This window comes from Entelurus aequoreus, linkage group LG22 (genome assembly GCF_033978785.1).
Source record: "Entelurus aequoreus isolate RoL-2023_Sb linkage group LG22, RoL_Eaeq_v1.1, whole genome shotgun sequence".
NCBI lineage: Eukaryota > Metazoa > Chordata > Actinopteri > Syngnathiformes > Syngnathidae > Entelurus > Entelurus aequoreus.
In genome coordinates this window covers 33,700,070-33,723,433 of record NC_084752.1, presented here as the reverse complement: position 1 = coordinate 33,723,433, position 23,364 = coordinate 33,700,070, and the positions used below count along the sequence as shown (strand labels likewise).

Here is a 23,364-nt window from a genome sequence, read left to right as displayed (position 1 = left end):
ATGTCCCCAGCAAAGAGCCTTTTACACCTTTAATTAGGACCTTTTGTTAATTGTCAGGGTTTGCAAGGGCAAGTTTTGATTTGATCAAGCCGTGGCAAAGGGGTGAGAGAGGGGAGGGGTCGTGCAGAAGAATCTATTCCAAGAGTGGAGTTGAGGGAGACGGGATGAAAGAGGCAGCAAAAGGCACATTTGACTAATAGCCAGAGAGGTCCTGTGCTCACAAATAGGGCCTCTCTGAAGTCAGGCTAATTACATTATATTAATTAGACTCTCAGAAGACGGGGAAAACAATGTCTGCTGCTGTGAAAAGTGTCTGAAGGCCTCATGACATCCATACACATGAGATGGTTATCCAAATGGATTATATGGCGGGTAAAATCTGATCCAGACATTTGCATTCTGACCTACGTGTGATCGCATCTCCAAACAGAAAAAGACGACACAACAACGCGTCAATCAAACTCCACATTCTTAACCCTGTCACGCCAAACGTATCGTAGGTGATACGTACGTCTTTCAGCTTTCTACATCATCAGTGGGATGTATTTTCCGGACCATGGGGCGCACCGGATAATAAGGCGCACTGCCGACGAATGGCCTATTTTTGATCTTTTCTCATACATAAGGTGCACTGGATTATAAGGCGCATTAAAGGAGTCATATTTTTATTTATTTTTTCTCCTTGTGGTCTACAGAACATGTAATGGTGATTCTTTGGTCAAAATGTTGCCTAGGTTATATTTTACAAATCATCTTCAAGCCGCTTTCTGACAGTCGCTTCAGGATGCGCCGTTTTGTGGGCAGTCTTATTTAGGTGGATCACCTTCGACAGCGTCTTCTGCCCGCCATCTTTGTTGACAGATTAAAGTTAGAACTGGTACCAGGTAGTGTAGGTAGGTAGGCAAAGTCCCGTTGGAAGTGAGGAAGAAAAGTTGGAAAAGTCGGCAAAAGTCTACAAAATGTTAAAAAATCACACCCAGGTTCGAGTGTCACAAGTCCCGCCGCCGGCCGCGCGAGTCCTGGGATGCCAAACATGTCCAAAACGCCCCCAGCAAAGTCACATGGGAAGTGGGGGAGAAAAGTTGGAAAAGTCAGCAAAAGTCCACAAAATGTTCAAAAATCACACGCAGGTTCGAGTGCCACAAGTCCCGCCGCCGGCCACGCGAGTCCCGGGTTGCCCAACATGTCCAAAACGCCCCCAGCAAAGTCACACGGGAAGTGGGGGAGAAAAGTTGGAAAAGTCGGCAAAAGTCCACAAAATGTTCAAAAATCACACCAGAATTCGAATCCCACAAGTTCCACCGCCGGCCACTCAAGTCCCGGGTTGCCCAACATGCCCAAAACGCCCCCAGCAAAGTCACACGGGAAGTGGGGGAGAAAAGTTGGAAAAGTCAGCAAAAGTCCACAAAATGTTCAAAAATCACACCCAGGTTCGAGTGCCACAAGTCCCGCTGCTGGCCGCGCAGAGTCCCGGGATGCCCAAAATGTCCAAAACGCCCACAGCAAAGTCACACCGGAAGTGGGGGATAAAAGTTGGAAAAGTCGGCAAAAGTCCACAAAATGTTCAAAAATCACACACGGATTTGAGTCCCACAAGTCTGGCCGCGCGTGTCCCGGGATGCCCAACATGTCCAAAACGCACACAGCAAAGTACCACGGGAAATGGGGGAGAAAATTTTAAAAAGTCGTCAAAAGTCCACAAAATGTTCAAAAATCACACCCGGATTCGAGTCCTACAAGTCCCGCCGCCGGCCGTGTGAGTCCCTGGATGCCCAATATGTCCAAAACGCCCCCAGCAAAGTCACACCGGAAGTGGGGGAGAAAAGTTGAAAAAGTCGGCAAAAGTCCACAAAATGTTCAAAAATCACACCCGGATTCGAATCCCACAAGTCGCGCCGCCGGCCGCTCGAGTCCAGGGATGCCCAACATGTCCAAAACGCCGACAGCAAAGTCACATGGGAAGTGGGGGACAAAAGTTGGAAAAGTCAGCAAAAGTCCACAAAATGTTCAAAAATCACACCCAAGTTCGAGTGCAACAAGTGCCGCTGCCGGCCACGCGAGTCCCGGGATGCCCAAAATGTCCAAAACGCCCCCAGCAAAGTCCCACGGGAAGTAAGGGAGAAAAGTTGGAAAAGTCTGAAAAAGTCCCCAAAATGTTCAAAATACCTACCCGGTAAGTACCAATAGGAAAGAACAGTTGTTTTTACATAATCTTGCAAAACAGAAAGTTAGATAATGTCTTATAATAGATGACATTTTGGGGGTCCTTCGACAAACCCCATATTATTACCCGTATGTTGAAGCACAGTACGTCTGACAATGGTAGCTGTAATGCTCCTACGATCCATCAAGTGGTGCGGCTTCGTAACTTACCAAAGTCGCACTAAACATTTTGACAGATTTTTGAGCGCTGTGTGTAATATTCTATACTCTTAAAGAAACATCAAAGTTTTGGTGTTGCTTGCTTACGGGTACTTGCTCGCGTCATCAAAAAAAAGGAAACCGGTATATTTTTAGAGGCAGTAAATATACTTAATTACGTGGCTCACTTTCGACAGCGTCTTCTACCCGCAATCTTTGTTGACAGATTAAAGTTAGAAATGTACGCTACTTTGTATCAGAAATGGTAACAGCGGAGGATAAGCTTATTGACTACGACGCGGATTGCAATGGCGGACTCGTGCAAATTTTCAGGACTTATGCAGATTCTAAATACACATCAGCAGGTACCAATGGGTAAGAAAAGTTGGTTTTGCATCATCTTGCAAAACAGAACGACAGATAATGTCTGCTAATAGGTGCCATTTTGGGGGTCCTTCGACAAACACCATAATAATACCCGTATGTTGAAGCACGGTACGTCTGACTATGGTAGCCGTAATGCTCCGACAATCCATCAAGCGGTGCGACTTTATAGCTTACCAAAGTTGCACTGAAACATTTTGACCAGTTTTTGAGCGCCGTATGTAATGTTCTATATTCTCAATGAAACATCAAAGTTTTGGTGTTGCTTGCTTACGGGTACTTGCTCGCGTTATTTAAAAAAAAAAAAGGAAACCGGTATTTTTTTAGAGGCAATAAATATACTTATTTACGTGGCTCACATTCGACAGCGTCTTCCCCCCGCCATCTTTGTTGACAGATATAAGTTAGAACTGTACGCTACTTTGTATCAGAAATGGCAACAGCGGAGGATGAGCTTATTGACCATGGCGTGGACTGCAATGCCGGACTCGTGCACATTTTCAGGACTTATGCAGATCCCAAATACACATCAGCAGGTACCAATAGGTAAGAACAGTTGTGTGGGGAGGCGGGGGCGGCAAACCGACAGCGAGGCAGGGCACACCGGAGCCCACTCCAAGATGGCGGCGAGGAGGCCTGGCCGGCAGTCCAAAAGCGAGGCAGGGCACACCGGAGCCCGCTCCAAGATGGCGGCGAGGAGGCCTGGCCGGCAGTCCAAAAGCGAGGCAGGGCACACCGGAGCCCGCTCCAAGATGGCGGCGAGGAGGCGGGGACGGCGAGAAAGCGGCGAGGCGGGGACGGCGAGCAAGCGGCGAGGCGGGGACGGCGAGCAAGCGGCGAGGCGGTGCGCGCAGAGATCGACGCCGCAATTGTTACCAGGTGCGTGGATCGCGCACCTGGTCACAATCAGCTAAACTCCTCGCAAGGTGTAAAAGGGCAACAGCCGAGAACGACGGGAGAGAGAGAGACGGAGAAAGAAACCAAAGCCAACAGGAAGCTGATGCTGAGCGCGAGAGGCAGCGAGCCAGAGGCAGACGACGACGCGGAAGTCTGAAAAGCAGACGGCGAAGCGAGTAGAAGAGGGAGGCGCAGATGAAAAGCGACCCGACCGCAGACAGGTTTTATTGAAATCAAAGAAGTCAAAACCTGCTCGCAGGATGTCTGTCCTTGATGGTCCTGAGAACCCACACGACGGCTTGAGTCGTTCACAAGTTGGTTTTACATAATCTTGCAAAACAGAACGCCAGATAATGTCTCCTAAGAGGTGCCATTTTGTGGGTCATTCGACAAACCCCATAATAATACCCGTATGTTGAAGCACGGTACATCTGACTATGGTAGCCGTAATGCGCTTACGATCCATCAAGCGGTGCGGCTTCGTAACTTACCAAAGTCGCACTGAAACATTTTGACAGAATTTTGAGCGCTGTGTGTAATATTCTATACTCAATGAAACATCAAAGTTTTGGTATTGCTTGCTTACGGGTACTTGCTCGCGTCATTTAAAAAAAAAAAAGGGGACCGATATTTTTTTAGAGGCAGTAAATATTATTTGCGTGGCTCACCTTCGACAGGGTCTTCTCCCTGTCCTCTTTGTTGTAGCGGTGTAGCGTGCAAGGACGGGGGTGGTGGGCGGCCGAGGGTGGAGTCGGCTCTCTTGTTTGCTTTGTTGGGTCTGCTCCTGTCTCTGGCCATGCTCCCCCCACCCCACCAGACGATGGCGTGGAAACACAGCAGATGTGGGTGTTGGAGTGATGTTTTTGTTTGGTTGCTTGTCTATGCATGGTGCAACCGTGTGTGTGTGCAATGTATATTATTGGTTGATTATCTGTAGTTTTTGTTGTTGTTTTACTTTTGTGGCTGTGTGTAGAAGTGGCACTGCTGGAGTGGCAGCTGGTTGCATAAGCTCTGCTCTTTTAATGTCTTTAATGTCATTTGTGTTCTTTGATGTTACCCTCTTACACACATGTTTATGTGTGCTATGGCTATGAGGTTATTTTTTCTTGGCCTCAGTCTGGACCCCTCGCCAGGGGCCCAGCCTTAGACTGAATATTTGTATATATTTTTTCTCAGCCCCCCCTCCCCAGCGTTTACCTGTTTCTCACCTTTTTTGTAAGGGGCGCTGGAAGTTGGCAGACCCGTCAGCGATCCTGTTCTGTCCCCCTGTAATGTTTGATCCTGTTCTGTCTCCCTGTAATGTTTGTCTGATCTTGAGTGGGATTGTTCTGAAAATCTTAATTTTGGGGATTATTAAAGTACAATTCCCACCTTCTGATTCTGATTCTGAACGGAGCAGCATCTCCTCATCCGTGGCTCACTAGTGCAACAACAACACCGGAAATGTGTCCCGTGAAAAACCGTCTGACTGGAACTTGTAGTAGAATTTCTGACCTTTTGACCTATATTTCTTGTCTTTTAAGAATGTCCGCTCATTTTCAATACTCTTGTATTTTGTGCCATTGAATGGACCAGTTGTGGGACAAAAGTGAATATTGAGTCGTGCCAACCTGTCTACAGAATTCGAGTTGTTATGGAACAGATAGGAAAAGCAAAACAAGACATTGACGCATTTGATAAGGAACGATGACGCACAACAGACATATAAATGAATGGCAGAAGACCGGAACTCGGGGGTGATTTTGGCTGGTGTGTGTCTTGTGTGCTCTGGAGTACATTGTGTCTGCTTGCACGGACAACTTAATTCAACCTGCACTTCTGATAATGGGTAAATACATTTGTTGTACTAAACTACTTTTGTTGCTTGCTTAAGCTTCGGACAATCCACTACACAAATTGGCGTCACGAACTAGGATGGTCCAGAACTCTGCAAGTCAACATCCGCTCCCGGCTTCTCTCTCAGGCAGACAACGCTTGCACGCGCGCATCTAATAAAAGGTAAGCTATTTTGCTTATTGTGTAAAAGTTGTCTGTCTGAAGAGAAACGGGATCGGTAAGATGAAAACTGAAATTTTTTTTCATAAAAGATAGGTTTAGTCAGGTTCTCCAAAAACAACCTGGACTGGGGTAAATTATGGTTGGATTGAGTTGTTTTATATGTGATCATTTGTCTGTGTGTTTGTTGAATATTTGTGATTTCTTGTTTTTAACATTAGGGGATTGTTGATAGAATTTTGGTGGTTTGGAGTGTAGAAGCACAGACGATGTGAGACGAAAATTTTCTTTTAACCTCTTCATCCTCTGTCGTTGTTGGCAGAGGATGCTTCTTTCTGCAAGTGCATCAGAATTAGCCAGAGTTGGACAAAGATAAATTTAAGGCAAGGGTTGCTAACTGGTGGCACATTTGGCCCATATAAAATTGATACGTCTGTGAAAGTGCGAGACACCTGTCTATGTGGAAACTGCAGCGGTCCCTAGTCCTTGTGACTCAGCGTGTAAAAAAGCCTCATATTAGGTGACCATTCAGTGACTCCGGTAAAGGAGATCAACTGAGCCAAGTTGTCACGAATCTGTTTAATGGCTGCAGAATAGACAGGTGGCGTCTCGGGCTCCATATGGTAGAGCTTTGGTGAAACTTGGTGAAACTGTATGGGACTGACCAGACACGATGTCTGTAGGATGCTGGGTGATTCCTGGTGGTCCTATGGCGCCTTAGAGGCCAGTGATCCGTGTTGGTCAGTTTGATAACGCAGGTGCTGCTCCAATGAAACGGGTTAATCGCCGTTTTATGAGCAATGATGGAACCTGGTTTTTGTGATATGAGACGGCCGATTCCACAAAAGCACGCGTGCATTAGTTGTTTATATTGGTCCGGACCAGGGGGGAGTGGTTTGTGGGATAAAAATGTGTGTGTTTTTTAAATTTATATATATATATATCTGCGTATTTTAATAACTTTTGTGTAGCACCTGGTTTCTTGTCTGGTTTAATCCCCCCCTTCCTTCCCCCCCCTCGCAACCTCCCCTCACGCTTTTTTCACAGCCCCGCTATCTGTAAAAGTCTGGAAATTGTCTAAAATGTGTGTGCGTGTGAGAAAGTAGACAAAGTTTATGTACAGAAAACATATGAGTGAATGATTTATCCATTTAATTATCTTATTCCGCTCTCGGAGGTTGGATCGCGGGGGCAGCAGCCTAAGCAGGGAAGTCCAGAATACCCTCCTTAAACTTGACTATTTGTCCATCTAAGAGTGAATGATAAATGTTGTTCTTATTATTAAGGTTCTGATATGATACAGCTGTGCTTCTGGATGAGAAAAATAGTTGTCTATTGCATTTACTTTTAACTGTGCTGGTAAATTCTCTGTGTGTGAGTGACTGTGTGACGCATATAAAAAAAAAAGAAAAAAAAAAAAAAAAGCTGGGAGACATTTTGAGATAAGAGTGTGTGCGTGTGACGAGGCTGTGTGAGTGACAGCTGCGTGAGGCATTGGTTCGAAGAGGAGTGACACTGATAGCATTGAGCTAGGTTAGCATTGTGTTAGCATAGCATTGAGCTAGGTTAGCATTGAGCTAGGATAGCATTGAGCTAGGTTAGCATTGTGTTAGCAAAAGTTTGCTTACTGAGGCATAGTAAGGCTAAGTTAGCATCTAGCTTGGCATTACTAAGTGTGGTTGAACAGTTATTCTCGGTCTGTAGAGTGTGCTAGTAGTAGGTGCTTGCTAAGTCCAGTAAAATAATAGATATATGGAAAATTACACGTTTAAATATCAATCAATAAATACGGATTGTGGGACATTGAAACATTGTTTAATTCATCATTCATTTATATGTCTAGTATACTTTTTTTTGGTACAGCCTTGTTGCTTATCTGATCCATCCAGTTTCTGTGTGGAAGTTGAGACAAACACACACGCACAAACATCATAGATTAGGACACATTGTAACTTTGAATTAATAGTTATACAACAAATAAATTAATAATATTGAATTTAAATTTGAGAAAGATAAATTGATTATACATTGACATTTTAATTTTTTTTAGGAATAAACACACAATAAAATAAAAGTTAAATTTATATTCTAATACATCTAAGGGCATCTGTGAAACATAGAGTCTGAAGAAGTACAGATAAGAGCCACTCAGCGCCATTGTCAAAACAAAACGTAGAGAAGCGTTAAACAAATTCTAATCAGAAGGAAGACAGACCAAAATATGAGAACTTAAGTAAACAGACAGCAAGTAAACCAGAAATAATAATGTAAATAAATAACAAAGAAAGCAAATTTTTATGTGACATTGGTGCATGTAGAATTACAAATAGAGAATAAAACTAAATGGAAATAACTGTCTGCAAGATGAGCATGACGTCATGAATTGTGCTCGGGTTAGTAATAGATAGATAGATAGACAGATAAAACGTTATTGATTCCTTCAGGAGAGTTCCCTTTGGAAGAAGAACTAAAAAGTAAACAGTAACTAATAAGGGTATAAATGGAAACAAAATAGATTCTATTAAAAGAGAAACTAGGCATTAACGACCATGATATAAAAAAGTATTGCACTGTTATTGTTTTGCATTCCCTGTCATCCTAGCCCCCCAAAGAGGAGTTGTACAGTGTAATGATGTATGAGACAAAGGATTTTTTATAGGCTAAACCAGTAGTTCTCAAAGGAGGGTATGGTGTTTCCGCTCGGACAAAAAAGGGAGGTACTTGAAGGTACAGCCAAGGGGTACCTGAGATTTTAAATATTTTAAAATAGCGACAATTCAAAATACTTTATAAATATAATTATAGAAGAATAATTCTTCAACAAAATAAATATTTAGAATTAAGTTCACGAGCCCAGATGGATCTCTATTGCAATATCCAAAGAAGGTTGATGATTGATTATATGTATAGAAATCTTTATTATAATTTAATCACTATTTAATTTTTAAAACGTTTTAGTTATTCTTATTTTTTTTGTTTGTCCAAATAAGTCAAGTAAGACCACAACAAATGAGCAATATGGTGCACTGTTATATAATTTAATAAATCAGAAAATAATGACATTATGCTGTATTTTATTTCTTTAATTTACTGGAAAAAAAAGGTTGAAAACCACTGCCCTAAATCATATCTAAAGCTAAAATTATTTTATAAGACTGATTATTTTGGATTCGTAAATAGTATGCTGTTGATTGTGGTTAGCTGCAAGTTTGTTTATTTGTTTGTTTAGTTATTTGAGTGAAAGGGGAAGAAATCAATAGGAATAATTACATGCAAAATGGAATAAAACTATGAGTGCGATAGATAATGAATGAATAGATGAAATAAGTTTATTTTGGTCATGTAATCAACCATCAACCAATTTGTGTGAGCAGTTTAACAGTAAATTAGACATATTAACAATCATACACATTTACACACAGAAAAGAAAAGAAAAAAGAATGACCGGGAAAAAAAAAGAATAGGCGGAAGCCAAAGCTTATATTGGCCTATGATATACAATTACTGAACATTAAATTACCTGGAACATCAACGTTAAAAGATGAAAGTAATTGTTACTATATTGCATAATGTTAAAAAACTTTACTTTTCAAGGGTCTCTTAAACCATAACAAAAAACTACATGTGTTCAGCTCATCACTGAGGATGGTACATCATTTAACTCCTAAAACTGAAATACATTTGTGTTTTTATTTTATTTTACTTGACCTATTTCAAAAATCAATATCCCCCATAAATGATAGTTTTCTCCTCATAATGTAAACAAGCTAAGAATACAAACTGGAAGGCTGTTCTTTACTTGGAAACATAATTGCCATTGTTTTAAAATTAAATTATCTGAACATTTAACACATTATGACTTAAAAAATGGATTGATATGATCATAATAATAATGCTTTGTGTAATATTGAAATGAGCCTTTTAAGTTTAAGTATTGGGTCTATAATTCTTCTATAAACATTTCCCCAAACTTCAAAACAATATTACATATGGAAAAATAAATGAATAATATAACATGTGCAGACATTTCTTATTCAGCATGTGTTTAACTTTATACCGAATAGCGATGGATTTGGATATTTTTCTTTAATATGTTCAATATGTGGCTTCCAACATATTAATGATCAATTACTATTCTCAAGAATGTAGTTCATATACTCTGTCAATTTCCACTTGATTTAACTTTAATTTTTGTTTCACAATTTGACTTTGCACCCTGGGCAGGTCGCCACCTCATCAAAGGGCCAACACAGATAGATAGACAGACAACATTCACACACTAGGGCAAATTTAGTCTTATTAATTACTACATATTGAGATCTATTACTTAAAATAACTACTTAACCACTGTTGTGAAATACCTTTCTAATTTATGGGAGTATTGGGATAGGATTGAGGAAGATGTCTGCTGTGGTGGTGGTTAGTTTTGAAATTAATTTAATAAAAGTAACTTTAAAGTGCAGTCTGACATTTTAGTTTGGAGTAATTTATATTTTTATTTACACATTTCAGTACACCATACTTCTGGATGTTGAGCTAGAAGAGGATAATGGCATGACAGAATAAAGTTAGAATTAAAGTTGGGGTGCCAGTGACTGTCACACACACACTGGGTGTGGTGGAATTTGTCCTCTGCATTTGGCCCATCCCCCGTGATTGCCCCTGGGAGGTGGGGGAATCATGTTTGGTGATTTGCCTCCCAAATTTTTTGTAGTCTTTGGTGTGACTCGACCGGGGTTTTGAACTTGCGACCTGCCGATCTCAGGGCGGACACTCTAACCACTAGGCCACTGAGATGAAGTAGGCAAACCAAATCTCAACAGCTTTCAGTTAGCTATAGATTTTGAGAGTATAATGCGAATAACTATAACTTTACAACTGTTTGCTGTGAATAGTGTTGAATAATAATTACAAATAACAGCCTACATTAATAATTAGAATAAGAGCCGATATGTAAAGTTAAAAAAAAAAAAAAAGAAAAAAAAGAGGAGAAGTGTGATTAGGGCTGGCGCTTAGAGCATGGCCTTGTATGTTTGTTGTGAATAGGTTAGATAACCAGTCGGAGACAGACAAGGCAAGGACAAGACTCAAAGTGCTTCACAGACAACAAAGGGAAATGAAAGAAAATAAAAGCAAAATTAAAATGCAGACAATAAAAATAAACACAGTGCGGACGTTAAAAGTTAAAAGATTAAAAGATTTAGCTGAAAGATAAGGAGAAACGTGAATAAAAACATTCCTTTGTTTTGGAGAGTATCACGTACAGCGGGAGGTCAGAGTGCAAGCATGACAGCTTGCTCGCGCCTACTGATAGACAAATGATAGTTTAAATTAACTTATACATAATCTTTAAGTGAATTAAAAGGGTACTTAAATACACATGAAGTAGTACGTATAATCTTTGAATTAAGGTTATTGATTAGCAATTAATGGGATAGTTAAGACTGTAATTTAAAAAAAAACGTGATATGCAAAATTGAACTAACCGAGAGGATATGAAAACGATGGGTGTACATGTTTTGAGTTCCAAATTCTGGAGGAAAAAACCTCAACAAAACGTAAAACCATTCAGACGGACTTGGGTGGTAGCCACGGTTGTGCTAGGTCAAGCGAGGGTGGAAAGGATGTGCAGCCGGGGGACTGCCAGCTTCTCTGAACAAGACAAGCTCCAAAGTTGTAGCCAGAACATGCTCACAAAAAATACAGGTGTGACAGCAGGACGAACAGCAGGATACAAACAGACCCCTGCTGGACATAAGTGTCAACGGACAATGTTCAACACAATCTTTGAAGCATTCCTTTGTGGTCAACCTGCACACACCTTGTAATGACCTGCTTACGAACTGTGCCCTGACAATTCAATACCGCACAGAAGGAAATTCCTGATGTTGCCTGACAGCACGACATCAGCGGACAACTAATAGGGACGCCTCCCAGGAACGAGTGGAAGACGGGGACTGCTCCAACTGTCCTAGCACTTGCTGACTGAGGTGCGTCCGTGTGTCCTGCCACCCAAACCGCCAAAGTGTATGATCACCAATTAGACGACTCATAATAGGAGCCTTTTGACTCTTATATATGGTAGGACTCAAGGTATGGCCGCTCATGTGAACTATCCTTACAACAATTAGAATGGTATAAGATGGACAACTAATGACCCACATTGTTCCCTCTGTCCTGCCTACGAAACCAAAAATTTAGGTCAAATGATAAAACAGGGCGTAGCTGCCGCTGATTGAACCGATACGCTAATACCACATTTTCAATTATTTCGGTTGTCTGTTAAAAACATAGCTATTGGTTGCAATTTGGACACTCCTGCTGTAGGCTACAAAGAGCTAGCAGCTACACAACAGCTGAGCTAAAATAAAATTTAAGCATATCAAAAAATTATAGTTGCTTATTACATACACAAAGTCGCAGAGAGACAGAAGTCTGTAGAAAGTATTCAGTAACAAACGTGTCCGCATTATTAAACTTTCTACCACAGGAAACATACTGAACAAATCCAGCAGTTACTGTCAGACTCTAATCCGGATTACCTTGTCTATCAGAGACATGGTTAAAACCCACAACACCTTTCATTCTAATTAATGTCCCGGGGGACAAGATTACAGAAAAGACAGATCGAGTGACAAAGGGGGGAGGAATTATGATTTATGAAAGGGAAAACATTAAAAGTAGATCAATTTGAGTATGTTGAAATTAAAATCACATGTTCCTCAGAAATGTATTTCAAGGTAATTGTAGTATACCGACCGACCACAGCTAAAGACATTTTTCTTGATTCATTTTCAGACATCCTCAAACAGCATAGTATGACAGAAGTAACGTCATGGAGGATGTTAATCTGGACTGGTTGAATAAAACACGTAGAAAGAAACTTAAAGGGAAACTTCGGTTTTTTTCAACCTGGGCCCTGTTTTCATAATTTTTTCTGTATATGTGAGTGCTGGATAAAACATTTTTTGAGGTCGCGCCAGTATTGAGCAGGGCAGGCAGCCTCCAGCCCAGCTAACGCTCGTACACAGGGCAACTGGCTCTCGTCAAAATTCGGCCTATAAACATGCATTTTTTTCACACTGACAGGCTCAGATAGTTACAATGAGTGTCCGACAACATACTAGAAAGGAGAAATTAACGTATGTCTCTACCTTTAGCTGGAGATCGCTGTTTGTTGTGAGCTGTGTCCAAATCTCACCACGCTACAAATCTCGTTCCGAAATCTCGCGATAACTCGCGACAAAACACCGGTGGAAAAACAGTTACCTGACTGAGGTGAAGAGAGACGACCGAAGTGATTTTGTATTGGACTAAGTTACCGAAGACTGTTAGTTTAGTTTTATAGAAAAGGATAAAAGTAAAACAATGGTTCGTGAGTGCGCATTTCCAAACTGTGGCAACAAAATGTTGCGCTACTCTTCGCGCAGCTTTCATAGACTACCTTACTTCAACACGGACACACTGAAGTTATGGCTAGCTGTGCTACAAATGGATGCCGACACTCCTGTTGATGTACTGCGCCGTGCCGACCACAGGGTCTGCAGTGATCACTTTGATCGGGATGACTACTGCCAGTCAAAGAAGAGACCAAATCCGAAGCACCTTTACCTAAAGAAAAGTGCAGTCCCAAGATGGGAGACACCAGCTGCATGCAGAGTGCAGGTAATGTTACGTTATTAGCTAATATGTTGTGTTGATGTGATATCAGTATACACGAATGATAGTAGCAAATATAAGCACTGTATTAGCACCTTTACTAGCAAATAGCATGTGTAAACTTTCAACTAGTGTAAAAATCGGACAAAGGATGCTCATACGTAGCTGACAGCATCTATAATTGACCTAGTTTGTAATTTCAAACACTGTGCATATACTTTATCAATGAGTTGAATGTGTGATCGCTGTTTTGATGTTTTTCTTAGTTTGTAAATTCAGCTACAGCACCGCTTATAAGCATTTAGTTTACGGATGAGCAGTGGTCTTTTTCACAATCCAGCATTCTCAAAACACTACATCCAATATATAAACAATATATATATATATATATATATATGGGTGTCAGGCGCAATACAATATCTTTTAGATCAAAATGTAGCTCAGTTACAATGGGTGGTATAGCTACTACTTTGCGGATAGTTTTTTCTGATTATTGCCTTTGTTTGATTCTTTTGATATGATAGGATGGCATGACCTAAACCCATATTTTTTCCCCAAAAAATCGACTGAGCCTAATGGCCTATGAATAGAGACTTATCCCCTCTTTTCTGCGTTTCACATTCATATTAGAATAAAGTAATCAGAATCTGAAAAGTGATATTCACAAATTGATATCTGAGTAATATTTTTTCTAAAGTGTGTGTGTGTGTGTGCATGGTGTAAAAATGTAATATTTATACTAACCAATTACATAACATAAGACTGTTTTTATATCTACCTTTGCACATGAGGCACTGGTGACAACTAATACATTAGGAAACATCATAGAGATCAGCTTATTAGTGGCGCTGAAGTGTAGCTCAATGACTGTGTAATGTTTTAGACTACACACTTATACTTTATGGCTATTCTGATTTTGAGAACAGGGAAACAATTGTATATGTTGTAAACTTATAAACTGTAATAGAAGAAATATAATTATGAGTTGTACAATAATAATGTTCTTACTTGGCTGTGAATAAAACAATTTTAGGAGGCTGATGGTGGTGATTCTCCACAAGCAACAGAATTTGCTGCAGTCCCACAATCCACTCCTGTCAAAACGCAACACAGAGCAGACGAAGATCCATCTCAATCAAGAGGTCCTAATCTCTCATCTTGCTTGAAAGTTCTTCTTTCAAGTCCCCATCAGACCACACCTCGCACCAAGCCATCATTGTCCGGGACCTATCTGGCACTACCTCCTACTTGGACACAATCAGTGGTAAGTTTAGCTATGCCAATACCTTTTCTGAACAATTGAACTGTAACCATTCAAATTCAACATCACTGGAATGACACTCAGTGCAAATTGTTATTGTGTGTACAACAACCAGACTGCCCCTGCATCAACTGCAGCTTTGACTGTCCCGCATACAGACAGTGAGGATCCATCACAAGTGAGTAGTATGGCTTTTTGTCAACTTTGTAAAAGAAAAAAGTGTCAAGATTTTATTGATGTTTGTTATAAATTCTGAAGAGAAGGGATGACCACACTGTTGTTTATACAGAGCCTTTGCCCTGTCGCAAACCACGCCGAAGATTACTGCACAACATAGCTCCTGTTCCGAGGCCTGAAAAGGCAGACTTACTTGCACGGCACAGTTCACGGTTCAAACCATACTAAAGCTGACAAAAAATAATGTATAGAACATTATTGGTGTGTGTGGGGGTGTGGTTGTGGGGGTGTTGGTTTGTGGTTTAAAATAAAGAGATAGAAACACAGCTGTGCTATTGTTATTACTTTATTGTAAAAGATTGAATCTTACAGTGATATGTACGTGTACAGAAATATTTACAGTATATTGAAGATGTCCTCTGCCTCGTTGAAGCCAGTGTAAGTGCCGGTGGGAGAGGGGTACTTGCTTCTTATAGCCATAACTATACATCTAGGCAACACTCTCCTATTGCCACGACCTAGACGCTCTCCTCTGAGCGCCCACTCCAGCACCACACGGTAAGCCACTAGTCTGCATTGGCTGGAGAAGAGGAAAGAATCAAGTTTATTTGTGAAAAGTATGATGACTAAATACATACTGTAACAGTTATGAAGACTAAATACATACAGTTCTGAAGACTAAATACATACAGTTATGAAGACTAAATACATACAGTTATGAAGACTAAATACATACTGTAACAGTTATGAAGACTAAATACATACAGTTATGAAGACTAAATACATACTGTAACAGTTATGAAGACTAAATACATACAGTTATGAAGACTAAATACATACTGTAACAGTTATGAAGACTAAATACATACAGTTATGAAGACTAAATACATACAGTTATGAAGACTAAATACATACAGTTATGAAGACTAAATACATACTGTAACAGTTGTAATGACTAAATACATACTGTAACAGTAATTACTCATACCAGAGACCTTTCTCAGTAAATAAATTACACAAAGCTAAATATGTCACGTATACTCACTCAATAGACAGCTGGCCGTTTTCTCCCTGTGGTCTTGGCCGCCTCTTCCAGTTGATTTTGGGAACATGGAAGAAGGTCTCTAGCACTGCCCTGTTGATCAAGGAGGGGAAATCCTCTGATGACGTTACACAGCGTTGTGTACCGTCCACTGGGTAATCCCCAAACACAGCTGGCTGCAAAAGGTCCCATTCCCTGCAACAGAGGCATTCCTCCTCTGTAGGCAAAGGTACACAGCACCCACAGGAACACCACCAGTTTCCAGTGTTTCGCAGCCTTGCAGCAGCTGGTTCCGTGCCCTCTGCCTGTTGCCCAACTCCGTCTCTCCTCGTCCGTTCTTCAATTTCTTGAAGCTCTTCATCTGTGTACTCCGGCTCAAATAGATACGGCCGGCCATCAAAATCAAATGCAATTTCATCCACGTCGTCCACATCAGGCAAAAATTCAGCCATGACAGACAAACAAACAAACTTTTCTATAAAACTAAAATAACAGTCTTCGGTAATCCAACAGAAAATCACTTTGTGAATATCACTTTTCAGATTCTGATTACTTTATTCTAATATGAATGTGAAACGCAGAAAAGAGGGGATAAGTCTCTATTCATAGGCCATTAGGCTCAGTCGATTTTTTGGGGAAAAAATATGGGTTTAGGTCATGCCATCCTATCATATCAAAAGAATCAAACAAAGGCAATAATCAGAAAAAACTATCCGCAAAGTAGTAGCTATACCACCCATTGTAACTGAGCTACATTTTGATCTAAAAGATATTGTATTGCGCCTGACACCCATATATATATATATATATATATATTGTTTATATATTGGATGTAGTGTTTTGAGAATGCTGGATTGTGAAAAAGACCACTGCTCATCCGTAAACTAAATGCTTATAAGCGGTGCTGTAGCTGAATTTACAAACTAAGAAAAACATCAAAACAGCGATCACACATTCAACTCATTGATAAAGTATATGCACAGTGTTTGAAATTACAAACTAGGTCAATTATAGATGCTGTCAGCTACGTATGAGCATCCTTTGTCCGATTTTTACACTAGTTGAAAGTTTACACATGCTATTTGCTAGTAAAGGTGCTAATACAGTGCTTATATTTGCTACTATCATTCGTGTATACTGATATCACATCAACACAACATATTAGCTAATAACGTAACATTACCTGCACTCTGCATGCAGCTGGTGTCTCCCATCTTGGGACTGCACTTTTCTTTAGGTAAAGGTGCTTCGGATTTGGTCTCTTCTTTGACTGGCAGTAGTCATCCCGATCAAAGTGATCACTGCAGACCCTGTGGTCGGCACGGCGCAGTACATCAACAGGAGTGTCGGCATCCATTTGTAGCACAGCTAGCCATAACTTCAGTGTGTCCGTGTTGAAGTAAGGTAGTCTATGAAAGCTGCGCGAAGAGTAGCGCAACATTTTGTTGCCACAGTTTGGAAATGCGCACTCACGAACCATTGTTTTACTTTTATCCTTTTCTATAAAACTAAACTAACAGTCTTCGGTAACTTAGTCCAATACAAAATCACTTCGGTCGTCTCTCTTCACCTCAGTCAGGTAACTGTTTTTCCACCGGTGTTTTGTCGCGAGTTATCGCGAGATTTCGGAACGAGATTTGTAGCGTGGTGAGATTTGGACACAGCTCACAACAAACAGCGATCTCCAGCTAAAGGTAGAGACATACGTTAATTTCTCCTTTCTAGTATGTTGTCGGACACTCATTGTAACTATCTGAGCCTGTCAGTGTGAAAAAAATGCATGTTTATAGGCCGAATTTTGACGAGAGCCAGTTGCCCTGTGTACGAGCGTTAGCTGGGCTGGAGGCTGCCTGCCCTGCTCAATACTGGCGCGACCTCAAAAAATGTTTTATCCAGCACTCACATATACAGAAAAAATTATGAAAACAGGGCCCAGGTTGAAAAAAACCGAAGTTTCCCTTTAAGGATATTATAAACGGCTTCTACATGATACAAAGGATAAGCAGCCCTACTAGAATTACAATTGGATGACAAAAATTAAAGAGATCATCTGTAAATACACGAATACAAAACCAGAAAGAAGAGTGCTAAAATAAAAATACCATTGGATTAATAAAACAATTTGGATTCTAATAAAGACATCGGGACTCAGCTCTCAAAAGAGCAATTATAACAGGTCTAAATACAGATCGTATGTTTTAAAAGTTTGGAAGAACAAGGTAACAATGTTTATGCGGAAGTCTAAGGCTGACTTTCATTTAGAATTAATCAAAGCTGCAAAAGGGAACAATAGAGAGTTATGGAAAACCAGATACAAACTTACGGGAAGAGAGCAAACAAGAAACAACACTATAACATTAAATATCAATGGCGCTACTATCGCAGACAGTCTGGACATAAGTAATAATTTCAATGAACATTTCATCCAGTCTGTACAAACCCTGAATAAAAATCCCTCAAAATCAGTGCAAATAATTGTCATTTATTCAGGATGGACTCATTTTAGAAGTAACAAATGAAACAAAGTTAAACAAAATCTTCACTGCATTATCAGACTCACGATCTAGATATATATATATGGGTTGGACACTATCTTCCTAAAAACATATAAGGATTGTATTATTGCTCGTATAACAACGATTGATAAATAAATCAATAACGGAAAACACTTTCCCTACCACGTGGAGAAACTGCTACTATGATTAAATCCATAAAGCAGGAAATAAAGAAGACCAGAACATGTACAGACACATTAGCCTTCTCCACGTTATAACAAAAGGAATAGAAAATTTGAAATAAAAAAAAAAGTGGCTTTGGAGCAATCAAGGCTGCTCACACGGTCACTAAGATGGGCATTATGTTGACACATCAATTTAATGAGTATTATATTTATCCATGAGAGCATTTTTGTTGTAAATTGTGAGGTATGGCTGTTAAAATCTTGGTTGTTTTTACGAATGATGACAGATGTGAACAAGAGCATGTATTGTCTTTGTGTGATGATGTCAATAAGGTGTGCTTGTATTGTATATTAAGTATGTGTCCATGAAGGGGCATTTGGTGACTTTTCTTATAATTGAATACATGCTACAGTATGATTATTTTTGATTAATTATTGATTATTATGAATGTATATATTTATTATGATTAATTAGTGTCATAATTTTATTGCTTGATTTGTGGATCCCCTTAATTTAGGTAGCCAGGGACTACAGATGGAAAGTAGCTATTTAGATATAATCTGGTACAGAACATATCTGTTTCTGAACTTAATGTTTCTGTGCATTGTCCCATCATAGATAGACTAAATTAAATACAACTATTTAGTGAATTGTTGTGGCCACAATAATTCACTAGGTGTTGTAAAATATCAAAGTACTATTGCAAAAGCGAACAGTGACCTCAAACATGACCTGTCCTCCGCCTCTGTTCTTGCTGCGCTTGACTATCAGCTGTCTTTTCTTTTTCTTGGATGTTTCTGAAACTACTAATACTACTACTACTACTACTATTACTATTACTACGACTAACACTGTCCCTGTGAGAGGGACAGAGGGGGGAGGTGAGTTTGGATTGGGTCAAGTTTGAGCGTGTTGAGGTTTTATTTAATCGATATGATCAAGGATAAAGGAACGTAATGATTTAGATTGACAATTGCAGTGGTTGGCGAAAGCAACCCCAACCTCAAAGGAGGGTGCCAATTCAGTAATTAAATGTTTTGTGAATGATCTAATATCCCGACATGGTTTCCCCAAAAAGATTAGGTCAAACAACGGCAGCTATTTTAAGAAAACAGGTTAATCTTCTTCAGTCACAAGATCAGCACTTCTCAGGACCAGCACCTTCCTAGGAAGGTGGAAAGACCATGAGACCAAAATGGTAAGTTTGCAAAATGTAGAATTTGTGTGCCAGTTCCTCTGTGCAGATTTGAGGATGAAAGCAGCCACTCCAGATTCCCTTGCACTCGCTAAGAGGGGCACGGTCAAAGCCGATCCAGGACCAACACCCGATACCTGACTGGAAGGAACCGAGAGGAGAGACAACACCTTGCCAGCGATGACGAGAACAACTAAGGTTGCCAGCCAATGTATCCACCGGGACTCCAGCAGCTGTGGAAAGAAGTGTCGGGAGTGCCGAAGCAGCGAGGAGGCCTGAAGCAAGCCGAGGGCCTGGACCAAAGCCCCACACCCCATACTCTGCCCCAGCCTTCCCCAAAGCCCCCACAGCTCCAACTCTACCTGAGTTTTCCCCAATTTCGGCCAGCACGCACATGCCACTGAACAGTCTGCCCAATGGACTGAACCACACCCCAAGAAGAGACAGAGACAGACTGTTTGAGTGGATCTCTTTCTTCACCAGGGCAGCCAAAAGCCCAACGAGGTGTCGGCAGGCCACCAGCCTGAGGCACCACCGAGCCATCTATACGAGCACTAATCGAACATGGACTCATACGAAATTCAGTTGTGTGTTCAAAATCAATTGATAATTAACAATATTGGTAACTACATTCATTGCAAATGCCGGGAAAAATATTTTTGCAAATGTCTTACAGTCATAAGTCTATATACATTCATCTATTTATGTTCAATGATGTTCATGATCAAAGTATTTGTTTTTCCTTTACTAAATCAAAGGGTAGGCCACTAATTGTGTTCTGTGAGATGGTTTTACTGCAGGCTGGTAACAGCGATCGCTCTGAAGGAGGGTCATAGACGGAATTTTTGCCTCGTATAAAAACATTGAGGTTTTTGCCTCTATCTGCGGTAGAGATTTAAGTTAGTGGTCTATATCAGAAATTGTTTTGGTCCAGGGTCTTAAGACCCTGGAAGGAGGGTATGTAGTAGAATTTCTGACCTTTTGACCTATATTTCTTGTCTTTTAAGAATGTCCGCTCATTTTCAATACTCTTGTATTTTGTGCCATTGAATGGACCAGTTGTGGGACAAAAGTGAATATTGAGTCGTGCCAACCTGTCTACAGAATTCGAGTTGTTATGGAACAGATAGGAAAAGCAAAACAAGACATTGACGCATTTGATAAGGAACGATGACGCACAACAGACATATAAATGAATGGCAGAAGACCGGAACTCGGGGGTGATTTTGGCTGGTGTGTGTCTTGTGTGCTCTGGAGTACATTGTGTCTGCTTGCACGGACAACTTAATTCAACCTGCACTTCTGATAATGGGTAAATACATTTGTTGTACTAAACTACTTTTGTTGCTTGCTTAAGCTTCGGACAATCCACTACAAACTCTCTAATAACTAAAGTTCCTTGGGCGAATTATGTAAACTCACTACACCGGTAGTTTTTAGCGCTTCCATAGCGAGATATAAGTAATAACTTTACACTACTTTATATTAGAAATGGCAACAGCAGAGGATGAATGTCCCATAACAAGAAGATAGAGAGAAAAAAGAAGCTTATCAACTACGGACTCGGCACGGTCTACAGTGGCGGACGTGTGCAAAATTTCAGGACTTATGCAGATAGGATAGGATAGGACTTTATTGTCATTGCAACAAGTACAACGAAACTATGTTTTCAGCACAAACCCGTTCAAGATTAGACAAACAAACAGTGTACAGGGTTACAGAACAGGAACGCTGATGGGTCGCCACGAGGCGCCCCATAAAAGGTGGGAAAAAGGTAAAACGCTGGGGAAGAAGATGAGTAGAAAAAAAACCCTCCATGCCATGCACACATAAACATGTTACATTTAATCACGACAACTCGCAACAGAGGGGGTGGGGGTTGGAACCCTGGAGGTCGACTGCTGCTATGAAGCGCTGCAAGCCGTCCATCACCCAGAAGGGGAATCAAGTGGTGGTGAAGGCGTGGGGAGGGAGAGGGTGTGTGTGTGTGTGTGTATATGCCCATTGTCTTGTCTTCGCTCATCACTCTAGGCAACGTTTGTTAAGTTTTACAATATAACTAAAATAATTCTTACTTACTAAATTGTTCCATGTGTGACGTCTGTAGGAGTGTTGTCATGCATATTTGTACGTGCTATCGTAACGAAATCAAGCAAGCGTCGCTAGCATTAGCTAATATGCTAACACATGTACAAGTATCTGTGTTAGTATTATTAACTCACAATGACATTTTTTTTGTACTGTTTCAGTTTCACAAATTCTTCTGTAAATTCAGCAAAACGTCACCGTGGAGTTATTGAGTCTGTTTAGCTAATTGGAGAGCTAGCTTGCACAGCTAGTCGGTCCATGACGATGACTTCTGTTTTGTTTGATCAGCCGTTTTACTGCCGTGGTACAGACACTGTTTGGAAACAATTAAGGTATGTAAATAAACATTTTCAAAATTGTTGTGTACATAACTCATTTGGCAACGTATATATCTGCGGCTAATAGTCCAGTGTGGCTAAAAAATTATAAATAATGAGAAAAAAAAATGAATAAATTACATTAAAACAATTATAATTTGACTTTTTGCACATTTTTTTAGATAGCAAATATTAACATTAAAGATGCTTTGAAAATTATTTAAAAAATAATAATTTAAAAGTGATCTTAGGGACGATGATGACAAATGTTCTTTTTGGAAACAACATGATAGATATTTCTCTGTATTGCATCATGTTTTGATTTGATATAAAAAATAAAATATTTTGTGACCAGCTGTGTCAAATATGATACAAATTGAAAATCATAAGCATATTGATTTTGTAAAACAAAAAAAAAATACTTCAGAAGGACCAATAAAACCTTTAGTTTCAAATATTTGGAATTTCCTGTCATAGATTTAATGGTTCAGGCTTTCAAGGGTTAACTACAAAATTCCTCTTAATTAATGACTCACAATGGCATTACATTGCAACCACACCTGAAACACACCTGTAGTAGAAAAACCTGACCCAAGCAGATAATGGCACCAATAACTCGTGCAAACAGTCTACCAAGAAGAGTCCGTGCAGCAATTCCCATTCTAAAGGAAAACATGATATCCCATGCAGATATTGTCAGCTTGGCCTTCTTTTTAGTGCCAACTGTGCTCTCAAACATTCTCACCTCTGCTGATTGATGGCGGTGAGTTGAGTGACTTGCAATTGCTGTTCTAACCTCCGTTATAAAAACCGCCACCTCAGCAGATAGTAATTGCTCCGTCTTGGAAGGTTCATCCAAGCATTAACTTACTGGCTTGATGAAAGTTATTAGTCACATAAAAAGGGGAAACGGAGCTGCGAGGATCGTCCCATTTTTAGAACACGCTTGGACGCACTCCGAGGGCTGCTGTTGGACGCCGAAGGTCGAAAGTAAGATGACACGTGCAGCGTTTCCCCCGCATATCTTTCATTCAGCATTCGCAACTGTGTGGATTTTTACCAAAAATGTGTTATTTAAAATAATAAATCTGCATATTTTCTCCAAATGTCCTCTAGGTAATGTTATTTTTCATGTCAACGATGGTTACTTAGAACATGTTAGTAACCATGCATGTACCCATGCATGTAATGGTTACATGCATGTACCCATGCATGTACCCATACATGTACCCATGCATGTAACCATTCATGTAACCAAATATATGACCATGCATGTAACCATGTATGTAACCATGTATATAATCATG

At 40.3% G+C, this 23,364-nt stretch overlaps 2 protein-coding genes across 2 annotated transcripts; one reads left to right on the top strand and one right to left on the bottom strand.

Moving 5' to 3' along the window:
* The first annotated feature begins 12,534 nt into the window (after positions 1-12,534).
* Positions 12,535-14,962, top strand: LOC133639428 (uncharacterized). Its single transcript, XM_062032720.1, has 4 exons — positions 12,535-13,302; positions 14,330-14,560; positions 14,673-14,735; positions 14,816-14,962. The coding sequence occupies exons 1-4, from the start codon at positions 13,006-13,008 to the stop codon at positions 14,960-14,962; spliced, it is 738 nt and encodes a 245-aa protein (XP_061888704.1). The 5' UTR covers positions 12,535-13,005.
* LOC133639333 (uncharacterized) lies at positions 14,923-16,272 on the bottom strand. Its single transcript, XM_062032568.1, has 2 exons — positions 15,780-16,272; positions 14,923-15,314 (listed from the first exon to the last, which is right to left on the bottom strand). Exons 1-2 carry the CDS (start codon positions 16,226-16,228, stop codon positions 15,131-15,133), a joined length of 633 nt encoding a protein of 210 aa, XP_061888552.1. The 5' UTR covers positions 16,229-16,272; the 3' UTR covers positions 14,923-15,130.
* Positions 16,273-23,364: the final 7,092 nt, after the last annotated feature.

Excerpts from the sequence above, each read along its gene's own strand:
- LOC133639428 (XM_062032720.1), top strand. The coding sequence starts at position 13,006 with ATGGTTCGTGAGTGCGCATTTCCAAACTGTGGCAACAAAATGTTGCGC. Across the intron at positions 13,303-14,329 it reads CAGCTGCATGCAGAGTGCAG|GAGGCTGATGGTGGTGATTC; the intron begins GTAATGTTACGT and ends AAACAATTTTAG. Across the intron at positions 14,561-14,672 it reads CTACTTGGACACAATCAGTG|ACTGCCCCTGCATCAACTGC; the intron begins GTAAGTTTAGCT and ends TACAACAACCAG.
- LOC133639333 (XM_062032568.1), bottom strand. The coding sequence starts at position 16,228 with ATGGCTGAATTTTTGCCTGATGTGGACGACGTGGATGAAATTGCATTT. Across the intron at positions 15,315-15,779 it reads AACGGCCAGCTGTCTATTGA|CCAATGCAGACTAGTGGCTT; the intron begins GTGAGTATACGT and ends CCTCTTCTCCAG.